Consider the following 26655-nt stretch of genomic DNA (forward strand, 5'->3'; position numbering starts at 1 on the left):
ACAGGTATGTGAAGTGTGCTGGAAGGCCCACAAACCATGTCCATATGTTTTGGGCATGCCCAAAGCTTAGGGGATACTGGCAGGGATTTGTGGATGTCATATCCACGGTGCTAAAAAGAGGGTGGCGTCTAGTCCAGAGGTGTCAATATTTGGAGTGGCCAGGGGGCGAGAAAGTCTTTATTCTTCAAAAATCTATCTCTTTACCTTAAAAACATGTAATGAAGGAGCCTCAACTGCTTCACTGGGCAAGGAATTCCATAGATTCACAACCCTTTGGGTGAAGAAATTCCTCCTGAACTCAGTCCTAAATCTACTTCCCCTTATTTTGAGGCTATGTCCCCTAGTTCTGCTTTCACCCGCCAGTGGAAACAACCTGCCCGCATCTATCCTATCTATTCCCTTCATAATTTTAAATGTTTCTATAAGATCCCCCCTCATCCTTCTAAATTCCAATGAGTACAGTCCCAGTCTACTCAACCTCTCCTCATAATCCATTTGTATCGTGTATTGTTCTCAAACCATAAATGCCTTAATAAAATGTTTTTTTTTAAAAGAATACTCTTCACTTGCCTGGACGGGTGCAGCTCCAACAACACTCAGGAAGTTCAACACCCCCCAGGACAAAGCATCTCGCTTGATTGATATCACTTCCACAAACATTCATTCCCTCCACCACCGAAGCACAGTAGCAGCCGTGTGTACCATCTACAAGATGCACTGCAGCAACTCACCAAGGTTCTTTCGGTGACACCTTCCAAAGCCCTGACTGTCACCACCTAGAGGGGCAAGGACAACAGACAAATGGGAACACCACAACCTGCATGTTCCCCTCCAGGCCGCACACCGTCCTGACTTGTAAATATATCGGCCTTACTTCACTGTCGTTGGGTCAGAATCATAGAAACCCCCTCCATAACAGCACTGTGGATGTACCTACACCAACGGTTCAAGAAGGCAGCTCACCACCACCTTCTCAAGGGATGGGCAAGAGATGCTGGCCTAGCCAACGGAGCCCACATCCCATAAACATATATTTTTAAAAAACCTTATGGGGAGGTGTAAATGAAGTTTGTTCAATTTGGGAGTAGAGCAGGTTTAAGTCTTGCTCAGGGCAATGCACAACATGAATGTCAGGGTGAAATGCGGCTCTGTATCCGGCACTGTATTGGGACCAATCACAGCAGTGATTTTCCCTTGATTGACAATGAGTGGTCAGCAGGCACACACACACACCAACCAATCAAAGATGGCAGTGGGGCTCTGAAAGCTGGAGGGCCAATAGGAGGTCACCTTACAATCAAGGTACATCTCGCCATGTTTTTCCCATCGAAGCAACTTATTTTGCCCTGGGTTTTCTTTTTCAAAATGACTTACTGTCTGTTTGTCCATTTCCCCACGTTTGATCCTTGTCATTGGAGACTGCTACTCCACAAATCCATGGAAAATGGTTGCAGAGGAGGGAGAGGAATGCTTGACAGTAACTTTCCTCTTTGCCAAGAACAGATACCAGGATGGTCCGCGACAGGTCCTCGGGCTCACATTGGTTATAATGTCGGTAGCCGTCCTTTGTCAAGAGGCCCTTTTCCAGCAAGTCGCTCAATAAGACTTGGAATTTCGAAGGAGGTGCTTTTGAAAGTTCACTGATCAATCCGAGCAGGGATTTTCTGGAGTGAATCATACCTTAAAAAAATTGAATGGAAGTAATTAATGATCGCACAAACCTTCCAAATAAACACCAGTGCTTTGTGTGGTTTATACTCGAGTTGCAAGTATCAGCTCTTGTGAAATGATGCTTGTGGTTTCAGCTGGAATAAGGCGATGAAACATGTGAATCAAATGTCAATTGTTTTTTTTTTAAATAATTTTTATTGAAAGAGTTTTTCCATACAGGCATTTACCCCTACTAATTTTTAGATTATTTACAACACAATCCCTCTAGGCAAATATCCCTCCCTCGCCCGCCCTCTCGCGCGCACCAGTCCTCCCCCCCACCCCCCCCCCCCCAAGCAACAACTTAACAAACAAGGCAGCCTACAGTTTCAGACATGAGCAGCGAGCAGACTTGCCCGCTTTACAGTCGTGCATGTCCCCCCACGACCATTGCTGCCCCCCCCCCCTCCCCCCCCCCCCCCCCCCCCCCCCCCCCCCCCCCCCCCCCCCCCCCCGGGTTGCTGCTGCCACGACCCCGAACGCCTATCTCTGATCTAAAAAGTCAAGGAAAGGTTGCCACCGCCTGGAGAATCCCTGTACCGACCCTCTCAGGGCAAATTTGATCCTTTCTAGCTGAATATAGCTAGCCATATCGTTAATCCAAGTTTCAACGCTTGGAGGCCTCGCGTCCTTCCATTGAATTAGTATCCTTCGTCGAGCCACTAGGGACGCAAAGGCCAGTATTCCGGCCTCCCTAGCCTCCTGTACCCCCGGTTCTACCCCGACCCCAAAGATCGCAAGCCCCCATCCTGGTTTGACCCTGGACCCCAGCACCTTCGACACCGTGCTTGCCACCCCCTTCCAGAACCCTTCCAGTACCGGACATGCCCAGAACATATGCACATGGTTCGCTGGGCTTCCCAGACATCTGACACACCTGTCCTCACCCCCAAAGAACCGGCTCATCCTTGTCCCCGTCATGTGAGCTCTATGCAGCACCTTAAATTGAATGAGGCTCAGCCTCGCACACGAGGAGGAAGAATTGACCTTCTCCAGTGCATCCGCCCACGTCCCGTCTTCTATCTGCTCTCCCAGCTCCCCTTCCCACTTGGCTTTCAGCTCCTCCCCTGATGCTTCTTCCGCCTCCTGCATTATCTTGTAGATGTCTGATATCTTCCCCCCTCCGACCCAGACCCCCGAGAGCACCCTATCACTCGCCCCCTTACTGGGGAGCAGGGGGAACCCCTCCACCTGCCGCCTAGCAAATGCCTTCACTTGTAAATATCTGAACATGTTTCCCGGGGGGAGCTCAAACTTCTCCTCTCAGGCTCGCAAACCTCCCCTCTATAAACAGGTCCTTCAGCTGCCGTATGCCCACCCTGTACCAGCTCTGAAATCCCCCGTCGATGTTCCCCGGGATGAATCTATGGTTCCCTCTTATGGGCGCCGCCAACAGACCTCCCATTTCCCCCCTGTGTCGCCTCCACTGCCCCCATATCTTGAGGGTGGCCGCCACCACCGGGCTCGTGGTGTACCTCGTGGGGGGGAGCGGCCATGGTGCCGTTACTAGGGCCCCCAGGCTTGTGTTGCCACAGGACGCCCTCTCCATTCGTTTCCAAGCTGCCCCCTCCCCTTCCATCATCCACTTGCGCACCATTGACAGATTTGCCGCCCAGTAATACCCCGAGAGATTGGGTAGTGCCAGCCCTCCACTGTCCCTACTCCGCTCCAAAAAGACCCTCCTCACCCTTGGGGTGCCGTGCGCCCACACGTAGCTCATGATGCTACTCGTCACCTTTTTGAAGAAGGCCCTAGGGAGGAAGATGGGCAAGCACTGAAATAAAAACAAGAACCTTGGGAGGACCGTCATTTTGATTGACTGCACCCTCCCCGCCAGCGACAGCGGTACCATGTCCCACCTCTTAAATTCCTCCTCCATCTGTTCCACCAGCCTGGAAAAGTTCAACTTATGGAGGGTCCCCCAGTTCCTTGCCACCTGCACCCCTAAGTACCTAAAGCTCTTTCCTGCTCGCTTGAAGGGGAGTCTCCCAATACCCTCTCCCTGGTCCCCCGGGTGTATCACAAAAACCTCGCTTTTGCCCAAATTTAGTTTGTACCCCGAAAAGTCCCCAAACTCTGCTAATAGTTCCATTATCTCCGGCATTCCCCCTTCTGGGTCTGCCACGTACAGCAGTAGATCATCCGCATACAGCGATACCCGATGTTCCTCCCCTCCCTAGTCAGTCCTCTCCACCCCCCTGAACCCCTCAGTGCCATCGCCAACGGTTCAATCGCCAGTGCGAAAAGTAAGGGGGATAGGGGACATCCCTGCCTGGTCCCTCGGTGGAGCCCGAAATACTCCGACCTCCTCCCGTTTGTCACTACACTCGCCGTCGGGGCCGAGTAGAGCAACTTCACCCACTTAATAAACCCTTCCCCAAACCCAAACCGTTCCAACGTCTCCCACAGGTACTCCCACTCCACCCTATCGAATGCCTTCTCCGCGTCCAGCGCTACCACTATCTCAGCCTCCCCCTCCACTGCCGGCATCATAATTACATTCAGCAATCTCCGCACGTTCGTGTTGAGCTGCCGCCCCTTCACGTACCCCGTCTGGTCCTCATGGATTACCCCTGGCACACAATCCTCTATTCTAGCTGCCAGGATCTTTGCCAGCAACTTGGCATCCACGTTCAGAAGCGAGATAGGCCTGTAGGACCCGCACTGCACGGGGTCTTTATCCCGCTTCAATATCAGGGAGATCAGAGCCTGCAACATTGTCGGGGGCAGAACCCCCCCCCCTCTCGCGCCTCATTAAAGGCTCGTACCAGTACCGGTCCCACCAAGTCCACATTTTTCTTATAGAATTCCACCGGGAACCCATCTGGCCCCGGCGCCTTCCCCGCCTGCATCTGACCTATTCCCTTGACTAGCTCCTCTAGCCCTATTGGCGCCCCCAGCCCTTCTACCAGCCCCTCCTGGACCCTTGGGAACCTCAATTTGTTTAGGAAGTCCTCCATTCCCCCTCTCCTCGTCGGCGGCTCAGACCGATACAACTCCTTGTAAAAATCCCTGAAGACCCCGTTCACTTCTTGCCCCTTCTGCACTACCTTCCCGCCCCTCTCCTTCACTCCCCCAATCTCCCTAGCCGCATCTCGTTTGCGAAGCTGGTGTGCCAGCATCCTGCTCGCCTTTTCCCCATACTCATAGACCGCGCCCTGCGCCCTTCTCCACTGCGTCTCTGCCTTCCTGGTGGTCAGCAGGTCGAACTTGGCCTGCAGGCTGCGCCGTTCTCCCAGCAGCCCCTCCTCTGGTGCCTCCGCATATCTCCTATCCACTTCCAATAGCTCCCCCACCAGCCTCTCCCTCTCCTGCCTCTCCTTTCTTTCTCTGTGTGCCCTTATGGAGATCAGCTCTCCCCTGATCACTGCCTTCAGGGCCTCCCAGACCATCCCCACCTGCACCTCACCCGTGTCATTCAAGTCCAGATAGCTCTCAATGCTCTTCCGGACCCTTTTACACACCTCGTCGTCCGCTAACAGCCCCACATCCAGCCGCCACAGCGGGCGCTGGTCCCGCGCCTCCCCCATTTCCACATCCACCCAATGTGGTGCATGATCAGAGATCGCAATGGCCGAGTACTCAGCTTCCCGTGCCCTCGGGATCAGCCCCCTGCTCAACACGAAGAAATCGATTCTGGAGTACACTCTATGGACGTGGGAGAAAAAGGAATACTCCCTCGCCCTCGGCCTACCAAACCTCCATGGGTCTACTCCTCCCATCTGCTCCATGTACCCCCTCAGCACTTCTGCCGCTGCCGGCCTCCTATTGGTCCTTGAGCTCGATCTGTCTAGCCCGGGGTCCAGCACTGTGTTAAAGTCCCCCCCCATGATCAAGCCCCCTGCCTCCAGTCCCGGAATGAGGCCCAATAGGCGCCTCATAAAACCCGCGTCATCCCAGTTCGGGGCATATACGTTGACCATCACCACTTTCTCCCCCTGCAGCTTACCCTTCACCATCACATACCTACCCTCCTTATCCGCCACCACCTCCTCCGCCACGAACGACACCCTCTTTCCCACCAGAATCGCCACTCCCCCGGTTCTTTGCGTCCAATCCAGAGTGGAACACCTGTCCCACCCACCCCCTTCTCAGGCGAACCTGGTCCACTACCTTCAAATGGGTCTCCTGTAACATTGCTACATCAGCCTTCAGTCCCTTCAGGTGTGAGAATACCCTTGATCTCTTGACCGGCCCATTCAGCCCCCTCACGTTCCAAGTGATCAGCCGGGTCGCGGGACGACCCGCCCCCTTCCCCTGCCGATTAGCCATGTCCTGTTCCCTGCTCGCCCCGGGTCGACCCTCCCCCTCTGACCCGCTCCCCATGGCGATGGCCCCCTCCCCCCACCCTCCAGTCCTCCACTTCCCGTTCCTGGTCTTTCCAGCAGCAACCCGGTGTCCCTCCCTAAACCCCCCCCCACCCACCCCCCCCCCCCCCCCCCCCCCCCCCCCCCCCCCCCCCCCCCCCCCCCCCCCCCCCCCCCCCCCCCCCCCCCCCCCACCCCCCCCCCCCCCCCCCCCCCCCCCCCCAGGCTAGGACCCCTCCTAGCCGCGATGTACCCTCCATCGTACTCCCGTAAGTCAGCTGGTTTACGCTGACCCGGCTGCTCCTGCCACACTCCGACTCCTCCCGGCTCGGGGGGGGGGCCTCCCCCCCCCTGCCACTCCTCCCTGGCCCGCTCCAACGCGGGAAAGGTCGCCATTGCTAGCCACGCCCCGCGCTCCTCCCCTCCCCCCCCTCCTCTGCCCCGCGCGCGGGAAAACAGAGGAAAGCCCGCGCTTTCGCCCTGCCACACCCCACCCCGCCATCTTCAGTTCCACCCCCGTCCCCATCCATGCCTGTAAAGAACCCCCCTAGGAGCCCATATCCCCGATCTGCTCTCCCCCCCGTCCCGCCTCCCCAACTTAACATTATAAATAACAGATAGATAACAAATAACAATGTACTTAACAGTCGCCCTCTACCAAACAATATAAATAACCATAAATAACCATGAATAACCACAATAACAATAACTAAGGGAAGTTGGCAAAGGGGGGAAAAACATCAGAAGAAAAACCAAAGCAAGAGTTCAAGATCCAAACAAAGAAAGAAAAAAAAAAAAGGGAACCGTTCCAATAAGGGTTGCCCAGTTCCGACCCAGCCGACAAAGAACCGCTTGTTCAGCTGAAAGTACCCGAGCGGCTACGGCCGCCAAGTATCCCCTGGGTCTAATTCGAGTCCAGTTTCTCTTCCTGTACAAAGGCCCACGCCTCCTCTGGGGACTCAAAATAGTGGTGTTGGTTCTTGTAGGTGACAAATGTCAATTGTTTAGCATCACAGGAAGCTGTTTTGTAGGAACACTGAAGGCCAGAATCTCCCCATTAAACACAAAACGATTTATTGGGAAATGCACCTTGCTGGTTAGCTTAATAAAGGCAAAATAATGTGGATGCTGGTAATATGAAATCAAATCAGAGGGCGCTGGTAAGGTTCAGAAGGTCGGGCAGCATCCGTGGAGACGATCATTACAGTTATGCCACTCGGTAATCCAGAGGCTTAGACCGATTGTCCTGAGAATTACAGAATCCCGCCAGGGTAGAAGGAGGCCATTCGGCCCGTCGAGTCTGCACTGGGTCCTTGGAACGGCGATAGGGTTGAGGTGTGGGCTTAGGTAGAGTGCTCTTTCAGGGGACGGTGTAGAATCGATGGACCGAATGGTCTCTTCTGCACTGTAAATTTGATGGTTCTATGGAAATTGCGCCCCACTTAAGCCCACACCTCCACCTGATCCCCGTAACCCAGTAACTCCACCTAACATTTTGGACACTAAGGGGCAATTTAGCATGGCCAATCCACCTGACCTGCACATCTTTGGACTGTTGGAGGAAACCGGAGCACCCGGAGGAAACCCACGCACGACACGGGGAGAACGTTCAGACTCCACACAGACAGTGACCTGAGGCCAGAATTGAACCCGTGTCCCTGGCGCTGCGAGTCAGCAGTGCTAACCACTGAGCCACCGTGCACACGTTCGAGTTCAAATACCACCCCAACAATTGGGAAGTGAAACTGAAATAGGAACTGGAATCAGTAATGATGATTAGGTGACTATCAGATTGCTGTAGAAACCCATCTGATTTACTGATGTCCTTTAGGGAAGAAGGTCTACTCTCCTTACCAGGTCTGGCCTTCGATGACTGCAGGTGTGTATTCCTGCTTGACCTTGACTTGCCCTCTGCAGTGTCCCTACGGGTAAGGGCAATTAGAGATGTAAGTACATTCTGGCCTTGCAAGTGATGCTTAGATCTTGTTAATGTATTTTTCTTTAAAAGCAATGCAATAAAAACAATAAAAGAGAATGAATCATTGTGAGCTGGGTCAGTAGCAGCACTGCGCCCCTCAGACAAAAGGCTGCCGTTTCAAGCCCCCATTCCACAGTGGAGCATTAAAGCTGACTATTGGGGGTAGAGATACGTTTGTGCCTATTTGCAAAGCCCATAATTCATCTTGTGCTGTGATTAAGGAGGCGCAAGTCCTATCCCAAACTGGATCTGAGTGGCAGGAGTCACTGACCTCTGACCTGCTTTTGTATCTACAATATTTTGTATGGCTAGTCCGGTTGAGTTTCTGGTCAGTGGTAACCCCTCCAGAACGTTGATAACGGGTGATTTAACAAAGGTCACGCCATTGAGTGCCAAGGGCACTATTATTGGATCCTGTGTGGATGAGTACACACCGCACAGAACCTTCCAACACAGAAAGACATCCGAACAGGACAGGTAGTGCTGGTGCTTGTACAGTGAAATTGAAAATGAAAATTCCAAAAGTGCTCTGGTCGCACCCTAGCAACATTGGTGCACTTCAAATATAATCCCACTTGAAGGGGAACCAGGGAGCACACGTGGCATTGCTGATTCATCCAGCCCTTGTACCATCTGAAAATAAAATCAGGAGAAACCAAAATATATCTTTGCTGAGAAATAGGTGTGGGAATGGGAAATCTAAAATATCAGGAAGCAACCTCCATTTTAATGTTACCAATTACTTTGGAATGTAATTTCAATTACTTTGGAATGTGCACACACAATGAAACACAAAAAGCAAGACATAAACCTGTTGTAATTTTAATAAGTGGTTGTTAATATCATGTACGGATTTGGTAATCTCTCTGCCAACTAGAGAGGGAACCAGTAGCGAATTGCTGGCCCTGTCTACATATTCTTATAAATAAAGTTACTTTCTGTTTGACTTGGCAAACTCGGGCTGGATTCTTCGTGGCCCTCCCAAAAACAAATGAAAGCACTATCCCGAAAAAGTAACTGATGTGTATGGGCCGTGGCTCAGTTTGTAACACTCTCTGCTCTGAGTCAAAACGCTGCAGGTTCAAGTCGCACTCCAGGATTTGAGCACAAAATCAAGGCCGAAGGTGCAGTACTGAGGGAATGCTGCATGTTAGAGATGCTGTCTTTCCAATCAGATATTAAACTGAGACCCCAGTTGCCCTCAGGCGGATATGAAAGATTCTGCCAGCAAAGTTCACATCCTATTTCCAAGATGAACAGGTGATCTGTCCCCAGTGCCCTGATCAATCTGTCAACCAGCATCAGAAAAACAGACTGAGGCCGATTTTCAGCCCACTTTATAGCCGCCAACGTGGGCTCAAAATCTGGAGAGAATCAGAAAACACAATTTCCCCCAGCGTGATTGGGATTTGCGATTTTCATCCCACCCCCCCCCCCCCCCAATCCCCCCCATCCCGCCCCACCCCCACTGGCAGAGGGATTCTCCATTCCTGCAGCCCGGCCAAATGGAATTTCCCATTGTGGCCACCCCCACGCCGTGGGGAAACCCATGGGGGCGGCTGCGCTGCCGGCGAATGGAGCATCCCGCTGACAGCGAATCCCGCAGCAGATCTTCCCCCCTCACTTTATATTCGTTGGGCACCGGTGCCGTTTACAACAGGTTTACATGAATGGGAACTTGGTGGTCTCATGCCTGAGGGGGATTTGGAAGGTGAGCGTTCAGGCAGCCATGAATCATCAGGGTGTTCTGTATATATATGTGTGTGCTTGCATTAGGGGATGTACGACAGTACCTGTATTACATGTTTTCTGGTAAGCCCCTGCCGGCTGGCTCCGCCCACAGGGAGCAGTATAAATATTCATAAGTTTCCGTGAGATGCCATTCTACAGCTGCAGCCGAAGGAATAGCATCTCACTGTAATAAAGCCTCTCTTGTACCGATTCGAGTCTTAGTGTGCAATTGTTAGCGCCACAATTTATTACAGTGAGACTTTCCAACATCATGGACATCAGAATTAAGCCCGATCGCCTGCAGCTGGATCCGCAGTTGCCGCACGCCAGGAAAGACTTTAACCACTGGCTGGCTGTTTTCGAGGCCTACATCACCTCAGCGGACCCTACACCATCGGAGGCTCAGAAGGTACAACTCCTATACACAAGACTGAGCTCCAGTGTGTTCCCGCTGATTCAGGACGCACCTAACTATGCCCGCGCCATGGAACTGCTCAAAGAGAATTACGCCCAGTCGACGAACACTCTGTTTGCGAGGCATGTACTCGCCACTCGCGTTCAGCAACCGAGTGAGTCGATTGAGGACTTCTGGCGGGCCCTTATCCCTCTAGTACGGGACTGCGACTGTCAGGCCGTCTCAACCATGGAACATTTGAATCTCCTCATGCGGGATGCCCTTGTGACGGGTATTGCATTGGACCCCATCCGGCAGCGACTGCTGGAAGGGGCCGCTCTTGACCTTGCGGCAACAAAAACTTTAGCGCTCTCAATAACGGGCGCTTCCTGTAATGTGCAATCCTACCCCTACCCGCCGCGCGGCCCACCCATCCTACCCCTCGTGGACCCCGCAACCGACCCCCCTGACTGGGGCCGCTCCCGTGCAGTATGCCTGCGCTGCTTGCCGCACCGCGCACCCTGGGGGTCCCCACTGCTACTTCTGCGGTCAGCAGAAGCACCCCCGCCAGCGCTGCCCGGCCCGCACCGCGACCTGCAAATCCTGTGGCAAGAAAGGCCACTTTGCAGCGGTGTGTCAGGCCCGCGCAGTTGCCGCTATCGCGCCCGAACTCTCCCCCTCGCCTCAGCCAATCGCGCAATGGGCCCTGCCGTCCGCTGCTCCCGGGGCCACGTGCGATCAGTGGGCGCCGCCATCTTCCTTCCCCAACTCCACGTGCGATCAGTGGGCGCCGTCATCTTTCGCCACCCCTGCCATGTGCGCACCATGGGCGGCGCCATCTTCATCCTCCGATTCCATGTGCATTCCATGGTCGCCGCCATCTTGCCCCGCCCCCTCAACGTGCGCTGCATGGTCGCCGCCATCTTGCCCCGCCCCGCAACGTGCACTCCATGGTCGCCGCCATCTTGCCCCGCCCCCGCAACGTGCGCTGCATGGTTGCCGCCATCTTGCCCCGCCCCCGCAACGTGCGCTGCATGGGCGTCTTCCCCGCAGGTACTCCAGACGCCGCCATTTTGTCCTCCCTCGGAACCGGACCGCGGGACCCGGGTCGCTGCCGCTACTCATTGGACTCGTCAGACTCTTCGGTCGATCGCCCGCTACTCGCCTCCATGACGCTCAACCAATCCCGTCCTCGCAACCTGGCCACCGCTTCTACGATGGTGCTTATCAACGGCCACGCGACCTCCTGCCTCATCGACTCCGGGAGCACGGACAGTTTCATCCATCCGGACACGGTAAGGTGCTGCTCCCTTGCGGTCCATCCCGCCAACCAGCGGATTTCCCTGGCCTCCGGATCCAACTCTGTCCCAATCCGGGGTTTCTGTCTAGTCAAACTCACCGTACAAGGCGTTGAATTCAACCGTTTCCGCCTGTACGTTCTCCCCAATCTCTGTGCAACACTTTTACTGGGCCTGGACTTCCAATGTAACCTCCAGAGCCTCACCCTCAAATTCGGCGGACCCCTACCTCCCCTCACTGTTTGCGGCCTCACGATCCTCAAGGTTGACCCTCCCTCCCTCTTTGCCAATCTGACTGCAGATTGCAAGCCCGTCGCCACCAGGAGCAGACGGTACAGCACCCAGAACAAGGCCTTCATCAGGTCCGAAGTCCAGCGGCTGCTTCGGGAGGGTATTATCGAGGCCAGCAACAGTCCCAGGAGAGCACAAGTGGTGGTGGTTAAAACTGGGGAGAAACACAGGATGTTCGTGGACTACAGTCAGACCATCAACCGGTACACGCAGCTCGACACGTACCCCCTCCCTCGCATATCTGATATGGTCAATCAGATTGCACAGTACCGGGTCTTCTCAACAATTGACCTGAAATCCGCCTACCACCAGCTCCCCATCCGTAAATCGGACCGTCCCTACACTGCCTTTCGAGGCGGATGGTCGACTGTATCAATTTCTTAGGGTTCCCTTCGGCGTCACTAACGGGTTCTCAGTATTCCAAAGAGAAATGGACCGAATGGTTGACCGGTACGGACTGCGGGCCACGTTTCCGTACTTAGATAATGTCACCATCTGCGGCCACGACCAGCAGGACCACGACGCCAACCTTGCAAATTTCTCCACACCGCATCTCTCCTCAACCCCACTTACAACAAGGACAGACCTCTTCAGCACAGACCTCTTCAGCACATCCTCGGCTACGGAGTCCAAAACGGACTACTGGGGCCCGATCCCGACCGCATGCGCCACCTCATGGAGCTCCCCCTTCCCCACTGCCCCAAGGCTCTCAAACGATGCCTGGGGTCCTTTTCTTACTACGCCCAGTGGGTCCCACAATACGTGGACAAGGCCCGCCCACTGATCCAGTCCACACAATTTCCCCTCACGGCCGAGGCACAACAGGCCTTCGCTCGTATTCGCTCAGACATAGCCAGGGCGGGGATGCACGCAGTAGACGAGACACTGCCCTTCCAAGTAAAGAGCTCACTCGGCTAAATCGCTGGCTTTTAAAGCAAACCAAGCAGGCCAGCAGCACGGTTCGATTCCCGTACCAGCCTCCCCGGACAGGCGCCGGAATGTGGCAACTAGGGGCTTTTCACAGTAACTTCATTGAAGCCTACTCGTGACAATAAGCGATTTTCATTTCATTTCATTTTTTCATTTCATTTTTTCATTTTTCATTTTTCATTTCATTTCATTTTCATTTTCATTTCATTTTCAGATGTCGCCCTAGCCGCCACTCTGAACCAGGCTGGCAGACCCGTGGCATTCTTTTCCCGCACCCTCCATGCCTCCAAAATCCGAAATTCCTCTTTTGAGAAGGAGGCCCAGGCAATCGTTGAAGCTGTGCGGTACTGGTGGCATTACCTGGCCGGCAGGAGATTCACTCTCCTCACTGACCAACGATCGGTAGCCTTCATGTTCAACAACATGCAGCGGGGCAAGATCAAAAACGATAAAACCTTGCGGTGGAGAATCGAGCTCTCCACCTATAATTACGAGATCTTGTATCGCCCCGGCAAGCTCAGCGAACCCCCAGACGCCCTCTCCCGAGGTACATGTGTCAGCGCACAAGTGAACCAGCTCTGTGCCTTGCACAAGAGCCTTGCCATCCGGGGGTCACTCGGTTGTACCATCTGGTCAAAGCCCGCAATCTTCCCTACTCCGTCGAGGAAGTACGGACAGTCACCAGAGACTGCCAGGTCTGTGCGGAGTGCAAGCCGCACTTCTACCGGCCAGACCGCGCGCGCCTGGCGAAAGGGTCCCGCCCCTTTGAATGCCTCAGCGTGGATTTCAAAGGGCCCCTCCCCTCCACTGACCGCAACACCTACATCCTTAGTGTGGTCGATGAATTCTCTAGGTTCCCCTTCGCCATCCCATGCCCGGATATGACGTCTGCCACCGTTATCAAGGCCCTTGATTCCATATTCGCTCTGTTCGGTTTCCCTGACAATATCCACAGCGACAGGGGATCCTCGTTCATGAGTGATGAGCTGCGTCAGTTCCTGCTCAGCAGGGGTATCGCCTCCAGCAGGACGACCAGCTACAACCCCCGGGGAAACGGGCAGGTAGAGAGGGAGAACGGGACGGTATGGAGGGCCGTCCAGCTGGCCCTACGGTCCAGGAACCTCCCAGCTGCTCGCTGGCAGCAGGTCCTCCCTGACACGCTCCATTCCATTCGGTCACTGCTGTGCACCGCAACTAACAACACACCCCATGAACGTGTTTTTGCCTTCCCTAGGAAGTCTACATCCGGGGTGTCGCTCCCAACTTGGCTCGCAGATCCAGGGCCGGTCCTTCTTTATAGGCATGTCAGACTCCACAAGGCAGACCCTCTGGTGGACAAGGTACGCCTGCTCCACGCGAACCCCCAATATGCCTACGTGGAGTTCCCCGACGGCCGCCATGATACAGTTTCGCTCAGGGACCTGGCTCCCTCGGGTGCCGATCCCATGCCCACACTCCTCCCTACCCATGTGCCACCCTCCTTGTCCCCGGCGCACCCGACTTCAGCCCCACCAGGTCCATCCCTCGTTCCCCTGCCCACACTAGAGGAAATGGAAGATTTCGGCTCGCTCCCAGAGTCATCCAGCCACTGGCCAGCACCAACACTGCCAGCACCAACACCGCCAGCACCAACACCGCCAGCACCTACGCCATTGACACCGACACCGCCTGTGCAGACATCGCCACCACTGCTGCGTCGCTCACAACGGAACGTCCGACCGCCGGTCCGACTCAACCTGTGACGGGCACCGGGTTGCCCGATGGACACTTGGTTCTTCCCCCCCCTCTCTGTAAATAGATCACGTTTATGTATTATAGTTTCACGTCACCCCCGCCGGACTCATTTTTTACAGGGGGTGAATGTGGTGATCTACCATTGAATATATATGTGTGTGCTTGCATTAGGGATGTACGACAGTACCTGTATTACAGGTTTTCCGGTAAGCCCCTGCCGGCTAGCTCCACCCACAGGGAGCAGTATAAATATTCATAAGTTTCCCTGAGATGCCATTCTACAGCTGTACCCGAAGGAATAGCATCTCACTGTAATAAAGCCTCTCTTGTACCAATTCGAGTCTTTGTGTGCAATTGTTAGCACCACACTGGGCCTGAGCTCAAATCACCGCTGAGGGAGTGGCCATCATTGGTGGGGGCTGGAAAGCGGGTGGGAGGTGGTGAGTACTGAGGGGCAGCATTGGGGGCAACTGCAAAGTTCTTGGCGGAGGTTCCATGGGACGCCCGGCTGTAAGGGCCGAGTGGGGAACTCAGGAATAGTTTCCATCCCTGATTCATGAGGAATGAAGATCCTCACACTGGGACTCCAGTGTCAGTAGAACTCCACACTCGGACAACACTGCGAGGACAAAAGGGTTAAGCTGGATGGAAATTCAAAGCCACTTGCCAGAGCCTTGACTGTCAGAAATTGGTGTGTTGGGCTGTGAAAGGGGGGTAAATGAGTGTGCTCTCTAGCCATGTGCTTGTCATACTAATTGTAATCTTCACTCCAATCAGCTGTCCCTCATCTGCCACAACAGGCAGCCATTAAACTGACATGCAAACTCACCCTGCAATTATGCCAATGATATCTGCAGAGCTACACATCAATGCCACTGATTGGAGCCAAGCTCTTAACTCTTTGGAAGAGTTGGCCCCTACTTGGTTATTTATGATAATCAAAATAGTTGAATGTGTTGGCCCCAAGCATTGAACACCAATGCTCATTCAGCCTATGGCATTATGCAGATTTCACTGATGTGTACCCCGATGTAATGCTTCATGTTCACATCTATCATCACTCACCCTGTTCTAGGTTCAGATGGTTGAGGAGTTGCATGCATGGGACTGGAGTTGGAGCGGAGAGTGAAGGGAGCAGAATAGAGACTGGGGGGGGGCACCATGGGGAATGGGGGTGGGGTGGGCGAGGCCTTGTGACAGGTGGGAAACCCGCAAGGTGGCTGGGTGAGAGCTCACCTTGGAGATGCCAGGGGTGGGTGAGGAAATGCAGTGAGAGACTGGAGGTGGCAGACTCTTCCGGGTCACATGAGGAAGGAGCAAGAGTTGGAATTGGAAAACACCCTTGGGCGTCTTTTTATTAAAGAACAAGATTCTCTACCCAGAAACTAACCTGATTAACAGGAAGATTCAAAAAGAGAGTGAAGTCCATGCACAGGTAGGTTTGGTGGTTGGTGATCATTCAGGGTGTGGTGGGGTGAGGGGGGTAACTGGGTCAGTGTTGAGGATAAATGTGAAGTTGAGAAGGACCAGGGTTTAAAGCATAAAATTATTGAGCCTGGGGGGGGGGGGACATTCCTGCCCACCAACCCCCCTCCCCAACCAATGAGCTACTGGAAAAAGCACTTACCTCATGGATCCAAATCTTCTTGCCCCCTTTTGCCCCCTCATGAGGCATGGGAAACTCAACCAACATGGGGTAAAGAAACAGATTATTAAAGGAAGGCACACATTCTCCTTCAAATGGTTCAATGACTAACCTGCCTTCTGAGAGAGAATTGGTAACCCGCCCTCTTGTCCTCTCTCAGCTAAAACTGGAAGTGGGTAAGTCTGAGGTGGGTTAGGTTCTTGTTTCAAATCTTTCTTTTTTTAAAAACATTTTATTAGGATATTTGTAGTTTTTATAATAATAACGATAACAGCAACATAAACATGGCATATAAAACATTTCCATCCCTATCACGTTCTTCACACCCCCAACAATGAAACACGGGCAGCACGGTAGCATTGTGGTTAGCACAATTGCTTCACAGCTCCAGGGTCACTGTCTGTGTGGAGTCTGCACGTTCTCCCCGTGTCTGCGTGGGTTTCCTCCAGGTGCTCCGGTTTCCTCCCACAGTCCAAAGATGTGCAGGTTATGTGGATTGACCACGCTAAATTGCCCTTAGTGTCCAAAATTGCCCTTAGTGTTGGGTGGGGTTATGGGGATAGGGTGGAGATGTGGACCTTGGGTAGTGTGCTCTTTCCAAGAGCCGATGTGGACTCGATGGGCCAAATAGCCTCCTTCTGCACTGTAAATTCTATGATGGATAGCCTAGCCCCTCCCCACACCCCCCTCCCTCCCCCGCCCCTCTAGATTTCTGCCTCTACTGACAGTTTAATTTTCTCCGAGAAAGTCGACAAACGGCTGCCGCGTCCGGACGAACCCTAACATTGACCCTCTCGGGGCAAACTTTATTTTCTCGAGACTGAGCAACCCAGCCATGTCACTAACCCAGGTCTCTAATTTCGGGGTCTTCAAGTCCCCCCACATTAACAGTATCCGTCTCCAGCACGGTGACGCAATGGGTTAGCCCTGCAGCCTCACGGCGCCGAGGTCCCAGGTTCGATCCCGGCTCTGGGTCACTGTCCGTGTGGAGTTTGCACATTCTCCTCGTGTTTCCGTGGGTTTCGCCCCCACAACCCAAAGATGTGCAGGGTAGGTGGATTGTCCACGCTAAACTGCCCCTTAATTGGAAAAAATGAATTGGGTACTCTAAATTTATTATAATTTTAAAAAACAGTATCCGTCTCTGGGCTACCAGGAAGGCAAAGGCCGAAACATCAGCCTCTCTCGCCCCCTGAACTCCCGGCTCTTCCGACACTCCAAAGATCGCCACCTCTGGACTCAGCACCACCCGTGTTTTAAGTACCGTGGACGTTGCCTTAACAAAACCCTGCCAAAATCCTCTAAGCTTCGGGCATGCCCAAAACATGTGGACATGATTTGCTGGACCTCCTGCTCGCCTCGCACACCTGTCCCCTCCCCCAAAAAACTTGCTCATCCGGGCCACCGTCATGTGTGCCCGGTGAACTACCTTAAATTGTATCAGGCTAAGGCTGACACATGATGAGGATGTGTTAACCCTGCTTAAGGCATCCCCCACAGACCCTCCTCTATCTCTCCCCCAGCTCATCTTCCCACTTGCCCTTTAGTTCCTGTATCTGAGTTTCCTCCGACTCCATAAGTTCTTTGTAGATATCTGATACCTTCCCCTCTCCTCACCATGTTCTGGAAACTACCCTGTCCTGTATCCCCCATGGTGGCTGGAGCGGGAACGTCGGAACCTGCCTTCTCAGAACATCCCATACCTGCAGATATCTAAACCCATTCCCTGCTGGCAGTTCAAATTTCTCCTCCAAATCCTTCAAGTTAGGGAAGCTCCCATCCATAAATAGATCTTCCATCTCCCAATTCCTGCTCTCTGCCATCTCGAAACTCTCCATCCAGCCTTCCCAGCACAAACCGATGGGTTGTTGTAAATCGGGACCAGGCCAATGCACCCTCCGCTCTCCTATATTCCCTCCACTGCCCCCAGACTCTCAGAGCCGCCACTACCACTGGGCTTGTGGGGTACCGGGCCGGCGAGAACACTTGTTTCAGATCTTTAGATCCAAATGAACCTGTTTGTGCCCAGCTGGTAAAAACAATTCAGACCAGTGTTCTTAATTCCCTGTTCTACTGGCATTCAATTTTGATGTTTGGAAGACCAGTTCAGACCAGTATTCTAATTTGTCCCAATTACCCTTGCCGTGTCTCTGGAAGGATTCTTCAGTCTGATTGGTTGAGGAAATACCCAGACATTGGTCCCAGCATGCTACTTTGGGTTTGTTAACACTAACATATATTCTGCGGAAAAGCGCAGAGAATGTCTGTGGGTCCTGTCAGTGTGATGAATCATAGAACCTCTACAGTGTAGAAGGAGGCCATTCAGCCCATTGAGTCTGCACCGACCCTCTGAAAGAGCACCCTGTGCACGTCCACTCCCCCAACCCATCCTCGGAACCCCGTAACCCCACCTAACGTTTGGACACTAAGGGGAAAATTAGCATGGCCAATCCACCTAACCAGCACATCTTTGGACTGTGGGAGGAAACCGGAGCACCCGGAACAAACCCACACAGACACGGGGAGAACATTCAGACTCCACACAGACAGTGACCAAAGCCGGAACCCTGGAGCTGTAAAGCAACAGTGCTAACCACTGTGCCACCCTGACGTCTACTGCAGCTCTGCTCGTGTTGTTTGTCCATCACTGGCTTGAAAATTCCTGCCAATAATCCGGTGTCCTCTGTTTACTGAATTGCGTCATTGGAAACATTTTTGACTCACAAGGGCATCAAGGGTTATGGGAAGAGACAAACAGGAAAAAGGAGTTAACGCCACAATCAGATCATCCAAATGTGCATCGAGTGGCGAAGCAGGCTCAAGGCACCAAATCAAGTTGTACGTTTTACTGGGGATGGCAGAGGTGCTGAGGTTCTTAGAGTCTAGGATCAGAGAGCATAATTCCAGAGTGATGAAGAGGAATTTCTTCTCTCAGAGGGTAATGGGAATTCTTTACCGCAGAGGGCTGTAGAGGCTGGGCCGTTAAGTACGTTCAATGAGATAGTCAAATTTTTAATCAGTAAGGGAATCAAGGGTTATGGGGCAAGGTGGGAAAGTGGAGTTGAGGATTATCACAGCAGATCAGTCAGGATCTCATTGAATGGCAGTGTTGAACTTACTCTGGGATAACACAGGCTGCAACTCGATGCAGCTTCGACCAAAAGATACTCCAGAATTTGAAGTAAGTTCAATGTGATTTATTGAACCATTAGCACAGTTCTCTATGAGTTTGACTCTCTGCTAATCTTGCTATAGTAATAGTCTAACTAACCAGTCTGCTCTAAGCCACGTGATGCTCCTGATCTGCCCGTGTCCTACTCTCTAAGTGTCGCCTGTGGAAAGAGACAGAGCATGTGTGCCCTGTCCTTATATATGGGTTGTGTAATGCCCCCTTGTGGCAGTGTCACCTCTGGGTGTCTTGACTGCCCATTGGTCGTGTCCTATTCTATGTGTTCATTAGCTGTATGTCTGCATGTCATGACGTCTCTGGTGCTCCCTCTAGTGTTTACTCAGTCGTAGGGTATTTACATGAACCCCTTGTGTATTTACAGTGATGCGTGTCACCATAGGCAGAACAGACTTGATGGGCCAAAGGGCCTACTTCTGCTTCTACGTCTTATGTTCTTGCGCAGAGGAGTAAGCCAAACTTCTTCATCCCCTGTAACCAACATTCAGTCAGTATGGCAACGAAATGAGCATAACCCTAAAAAGCAGCTTGTGAACAAAGACCAGATGAAATAGGATCATCCCACCACTAATTCGCATGACGATGAGAGGTTACTCTGACATCAGCCCAAAGTTATGCAGGTGAGGTGGATTGGCCACGCTAAATTGTCCCTTAGTGTCCATGGACGTACAGGTTATGTTGTGGGTTACGGGGTTAGGGAAGGGTGGGCGGGGGTGTGGACCTAGGTAGAGTCCTCTTTCAGAGGGTCAGTGCAGACTTGATGGGCCGAAAGGCCCCCTTCTGCACTGTCGGAGTTCTATGATTCTATGATCACTACAAGAAACAGAATAGTCTCCTTGAAATAAGGGTAGCTGTAGATTTGTCCACTCCACAAGAAAGGGTGAAAGAAGACACGTTCATAGAACAATTGCAGGAATACCTCCAGAATATGTATTTAGGCTGGCCCAAAATATTAAGACTTAACCCGGAGCCTGTGTTCGAACAACGCGATGCACCACCTGCATACTAGGCATTTTGCTTAAAAATCGTAGATTGTGTGTACCTCATATACGTGTACGCACCTCACCCCACCCCCTCCCCCCACACCCCCTCCCCCCACCCCGCCCTCCACCCCGCTCCCTCCAAAATATATCTAGGCCAGGATTTTATGGTCCTTCACGCTGGTCGGGATATTATGGTCCCACCAAAGTGATCAGCAATTTAAAAGGCCCCTGTATCCCGCAGTGGTTAGCACTGCTGCCTCACGGCACCGAGGACTCGGGTTCGATCCCAGCCCTGGGTCACTGTCCGTGTGGAGGTTGCACATTCTCCCTGTGTCTGCGTGGTTCACACCTCCACGGTCCGTAGATGTGCAGGGTAGGTGGATTGGCCACGCTAAATTGGAAAAAGGAAAAAGAAAAAATTCTCTGGCGCCTACAGCCCAACAGGTCTTAAGAAGGTACCAGTTTCTTAGTATACAATGGCGGGAGGGCCTTAGGCTGTGGCCATTTCCTTCTTGTTGCCGATAGCTCTTTAAACTGGAAGACTCCCAAGTTTTGACAGGCAAAAGAGTCCGAATTGTGTCGCTTTTGTACATGTTATCTCTAATTGTCCATTCGAATTACGCGACACCCCCTTCAGTCTCTGCAGTGATAGCTACCCTGTGCACATTCCCATTCTGTCTGGCAAGACAAACCGATTCACCCAACTCTCACCTGTGTAAAGTTTAGAGAAAGCAAGGCAAACAAAGACTGATTTATTATTACCAAATTTCATAATGAGAAGTGTTATTGCTGAATTGCTTTGTTGGTATCGCTATTACTTGTTAATAAGGAATGTGCTTCCTCAACCAAATGTTGGCCATACACAGAAAAAGCAAATTCCCCTGCTCCTAACACAGAGACAGACAGGAAGGGTGATGCAAGTGTTGGATTAAAAACACTAATGATTCAAAGCAATGAATGATAATGATTCCTTTCCATGTTTAGAAATTGGTTTTACTTGATATCCGTTGTTACACACGCAAAAAGTAAATAGTATTGCTGAGCATAGACACGTTGTTGAAGTTTTTTAATCGTGTACTCATCAGGACAATCGCAAGTCTACCAAAGTCAAGGGAAGCAACAACTACTGTACATGAAGAGCGCGATGATTGGCTGGCAAATGGGCTCCGACTGGTCGAGGCATTGCCAGAAAGAATGCACCAGTTAATGGTGACTGACAGTCAACTGCCAAACATTGTTTGAGAATTTCAACCAGCCAGCTTGACTCTGATGGGTCGAGGCATTGTCCTGAGGAATGAACTAGAGAATGGCTATCATTTATTTTGTTTAGCTGAAATGAGTGTGCATTGCTTATAAATAACAACCTTGTGCAAGAATTTGCGCAGAGTTATATTAATGGTTAGAATCACAAGAGTTGGGGAATGGCCATCATGCAACAACAGTATTAGTGACCAATGAACAGATGGCCACTCTTTTAAGACCTCCAAACAGCCATAAAAGTATTTCAAAGATAAGAAATGAAGGACATGGATGGTTCTGTACAAAAAGGGTTAACAAAAGGAATAACAGCTACTCTCCTTCTGGCTAAGAAGCAGTTTGATGGTGGTGGACATACTGTCCTATCCTAGAACACCACCTCACAAAAATAAAGTGGACTCGGTTGTCACCTGCTGGATGGAGGTCAAGTATTCAGACTTGCTAATCTTTTGTGTATGATCACCCCTGACCTTCTGGCCGAATTAAGGCTGAGGATGAATGGTCCGGGGAAAAAAAAGATAGAACCAAAATCTGGGATTAGGACAAAGGGAAATAATCTGACATCAGAAGCAAATATAAGGCGGTGTACCGAGCGAAATGGGTGGGATTCTCCGGTGTCGGAGAATCGCCCGGGGCCGGCGTCAATCCCGCCCCCGCCGTGTCCCAAATTCTCCGCCAGCAGAGATTCGGCGGGGGCGGGAATCGCGCCATGGCGGTCAGCGAGCCCCCTGCGTCGATTCTCCGGCCCGCAATGGGCCGAAGTCCCACCGCTGACAGGCCCCTCCGGCCGGCGGGAATCAAAACACCTACCTGACCGGTGGGATTGGCATCGCGGGCGGGTGCCGGGGTCCTGGGGGGGGAGGCGCGGTGCGATCTGACCCCGGGGGGTGCCCCCACGGTGGCCTGGACCACGATCGGGGCCCACCGATCGGCGGGCGGGCCTGTGCCGTGGGAGCACTCTTTTTCTTCTGCCTTCACCATTGTCTTCACCATGGCGGAGGCAGAAGAGACCCCCTCCCCTGCGCATGCGCCGGGGCGACGTCAGCAGCCGCTGACGCTCCAGCGCATGCGCGGACTAATGCCAGCCGATGAAGTCCTTTCGGCCCCGGCTGGCGTGGTGCCAAAGGCCATTCACGCCAGCCGGTGGAGCGCCAACCACTCCGGCGCGGGCCTAGCCCCTCAATGTGAGGGCTTGGCACCTAAAGGTGCGGAGACTGCTGCACCTTTGGGGCGGCCCAACGCCGGAATGGTTCACTCCACTCCAATACGCCGGGACCCCCAGCCCCGCTGGAATGGTTCACTCCACTCCAACACGCCGGGACCCCCAGCCCCGCCGGAATGGTTCACTCCGCTCCAACCCCCAGCCCCGCCGGGTAGGGGAGAATCCCGGCCCAAGGTACTTGCAACAGCCAAAGAACATGTATGTGGAAGAGATGAGAAACACTATCAAACATAGAATGATGCAGAAGGAGACTATTTTGTGCACTGTGGTAGATATTTGAAAGAGTGATCCATGCTCCTTCCCCCATGGTCCTGCAACATATCACCTTCAATCATTCATTACATTTTTTTTTAAAAGTTATTAAATCTGCTCCCACCACCGGTTCAAACACATTGCTGTGGGTCTGGAGTCACGTGTAGGCCAGACCAGGTAAGGACGGTAGAGTTCCTTCCTTAAAATACATTAATGAACCAGGTGGGGTTTTTACAACAGTCAAGGATAGTTTCATGGTCACCATTGCTGAGACTAACTTTATATTCCAGATTTTTTAATTCAAATCATGACAGCTGCCATGATGGGGTTTGAACCCATGTGCTCAGAGCATTAGCCTGTACTAGGAAAACAAAGGTAGTTTTAAAGGATTTATATTTATATTGGTAAACAGTAGACATAAGCAATAGTATCAAGTGGGTTCAATTTAATGTTTCGGTACCTGGGAGAATCAAAGTTAGGTCCATGCTGGACAAAGGTGTTTGTATGTGTCGGTTTCAATTCCAACTGTGATTCTATTGTGCTCACAGCGGGTTACGGCATGAACAGTAAATAGAAGTAAGGGGTTGCTTAGCAACTGAGGACCCTTGCAAAGACAACAAGAAAGCTTTTAAGTTTTAGTTATAGCTGAATTTGTTGATACAGTAGTCGGAGACAGGCCACTGATTAATTAACCTCTCTTAACTCTGCCAGGAGAAACTGGACAGGACAAGAGAGTTGCACAGATGCAAGCTTCCTCAGGAACAAGGTACAATCCAAATAACCAGTGAATTGGAACATAAAGAATGTTTAAGACAACTGAAGTTAAGTGAACAGAGACCAAGGTGTTGTTCAGAAGAATTCAAGGAAGAGTAAACAAAGTATTCTGAGTTAAAGAGACAATTGCAGTAACTCGATTTGAATTGGGACAGCAGACTTCAGAGGTAGATGAAACATTTTATGTCATTTTAATACAGTCTGGGAATCAAGAGTTCAAGCAAATGTGAGCAGATTGTATGGCAGTCAAGACCAAGAAATCCTAAAATGGTTGGTGTGAAATCCTGGACTGGATCAGCTGTTAAAAGTGGAGCAGAAACTTTGAAAGTGTGATTTGGAAAACCTGGACTGGGTTTCATAATGCAAACCACTGAGGCAAAGCATTATTATGAGAGAAAAATGTTAAAGCATGTTTTTTAAAAATGGTGTTTGGAAACTCTCATGTGGCAATCATCTGGGGAATTCTGAGGAGTAAACCACAGACTCTATCTTGGGTTCAGAACGGAGCGGGTATTTGACCACAGTCATCTTGCACGCTTAAAAGGGACTTTTTGTGTTAATGAGACCATTGTATCATAAGATGTACTTCATAATCCATATTAATCTTTAAATTTGTGTGTGTTTGTTCAGCTAAGGGAGAGTAAAGGAGTGTTTTATTATTATTCAATTTTTCATACTTAATCAATGTTTTTCCTTGTTGTTAAAACTAAATTAGCGATCCTGTGACTCTGTTCCTCCGTGTTTTATTTTTACAACGTAAAAGTTACAGTCTTTTGAGCCAGAATTTCATTCTGAGATCTTCCATCCACTTAAAACATCAATTGGCATCATAACGCCTGAATCTCTGAATTGCTAGTTCAGTGACATTACCGCTATGCTGCCATCTCCCCTGATATATCACAGAATCACAGAAAAATACAGTACAGAAGAGGCCATCGGGCCCATCGAGTCGGTCCTGACACATGAAAAACGCCTGACCTACCTATCTAATCCCATTTGCCAGCACTTGGCCCATAGCCTTGAATGTTATGGCTTGCCAAGTGCTCATCCAGGTACTTTTTAAAGGACGTGAGTCAACCTGCCTCTCCCACCCTCCCAGGCAGTGCATTCCAGGCCATCACCGCCCTCTGGGTAAGAAAGAAATTCCTCAAATCCCCCTCGAAACCTTTTGCCCCTCACCTTGAACTGGTGTCCCCCTCGTAACTGACCCTTCAAGAGAGCTTCAGAGAGTCGTGAATACCGCCCAGTCCATCACACGAGCCTGCCTCCCATCCATGGACTCCATCTACACCTCCCGCTGCCTGGGGAAAGCGGGCAGCATAATCAAGGATCCCTCCCACCCGGCTTACTCTCTTTTCCAACTTCTTCCATCGGGCAGGAGACACAGAAGTCTGAGAACACACACGAACAGACTCAAAAACAGCTTCTTCCCAACCGTCACCAGACTCTCCAAAATGACCCTCTTATGGACTGACCTCATTAACACTACACCCTGTATGCTTCAACTGATGCCAGTGCTTATGTAGTTACATTGTATATGCTGTGTTGCCCTATTGTGTATTTTCTTGTATTTTCTTGAATTTTGTTTAATTTCCCTTTCTTCCCATGTACTGAATGATATGTTGAGCTGCTTGCAGAAAAATACTTTTCACTGTACCTCGGTACACGTGACAATAAACAAATCCAATCCAATCCAAAAAAAAAGGGGAACAGCTGCTCCCTATCCACCCTGTCCATGCCCCTCATAATCTTGTACACCTCGATCAGGTTGCCCCCTTAGTCTCCCCTGCTCCAATGAAAACAACCAAAGTCTAACCAACCTCTGTACATAACTTAAATGTTCCATCCCAGCCAACATCTTGATAGGTTAGTGCCTTAAAATATTGGGTGTACATCAAATGAGGATTGGATTTGCTACTTCTGTTTTTGGAAGTATAAACAGGATACAGGAGCATAAAATTATTTTGTTCCATTGTTCTGACTTTATCTCCTGTTCAGGGGGATTTTATTGATCACTGATGCTTTACCATGTGCACCAAACCAACGGTTCTCTATTTTGAAAGAAAAGTTGCCAACTTGTCAAAAAAAAGAGGAAAAGGTTTTTTATTCCATGAAATATGATGCATCACATAGATTTATTTTTATAAAACCACATTTGATGTCATACTTTACTTTCAATTTAAATTTCAATGCAATGCTCCAAACTTTCTTTTACAATATTTATTCTCTTTCATTTTGTAAATGTATATTTCTCTCCCTATTTGTGGACATCAGTCTCCCCTTAGCCACGCACCAATAGTATTCAAGAACGAATGGAATTGAGGCAATTTTAGCAGGGATATTGTGTAACTCCTGAGATTTGAGAATATTTGACACTGCTTTTGGCACATTCGAATGTGTTAGCAATAGTAGAAGTACACAACAAAATGTTTTGCTGTCTATAAGTCAGAGAGGAAACTGCTGTGCAGAGTGAACAGAATAGAACGTAACTAGAGCCCACACGACCAAACTTTTAAGTAGATTGTCACCGAATGAATTATCCCTGTGGCTTCAGTCTCCCTCTGTTCCTGCTAAGAACCATACGTACCAATGTCAGAAAGCAGCATTCACAAACGTTCCTTACAGCTCCCGAAAACCAGGGAATGCAGGAATGGTCCTGATGGGTCTCTGGCAGGTGAAACCAATTGGATGGACTTTATGACAACTGTAGTCTTTTTTTTCTAATCATTTGTGGGATGTGTGGGTTGCTGGCTGGGCTAACATTTATTGCACATCCCTCATTGCCCCTTGAGAAGGTGGTGGTGAGTTGCCTTCTTGAACCGCTGCAGTCTGTGTGGTGTAGGTACACCCTCAGTGCTGTTAGGGAGGGAGTTCCCGGATGTTGACCCAGCTGCAGTGAAGGAACGGCCGACATATTTCAAAGTCAGGACGGTGTGTGGCTTGGAGATGAACTTGCAGGTGG

At 51.1% G+C, this 26655-nt stretch overlaps 1 protein-coding gene across 1 annotated transcript in view; it reads right to left on the reverse strand.

Annotated features, from left to right (window-relative positions):
• ciita (class II, major histocompatibility complex, transactivator) overlaps positions 1-26655 on the reverse strand; it is a 132791-nt gene that overhangs the window by 100406 nt on the left and 5730 nt on the right. The window contains exon 2 of the mRNA XM_038820763.1: positions 1375-1680. Coding sequence (XP_038676691.1) covers positions 1375-1678 — 304 coding nt within the window. The 5' untranslated portion in view covers positions 1679-1680. The remainder of the gene's footprint in view (positions 1-1374; positions 1681-26655) is intronic.

This window comes from Scyliorhinus canicula, chromosome 15, assembly GCF_902713615.1.
Source record: "Scyliorhinus canicula chromosome 15, sScyCan1.1, whole genome shotgun sequence".
Taxonomy (NCBI): domain Eukaryota; kingdom Metazoa; phylum Chordata; class Chondrichthyes; order Carcharhiniformes; family Scyliorhinidae; genus Scyliorhinus; species Scyliorhinus canicula.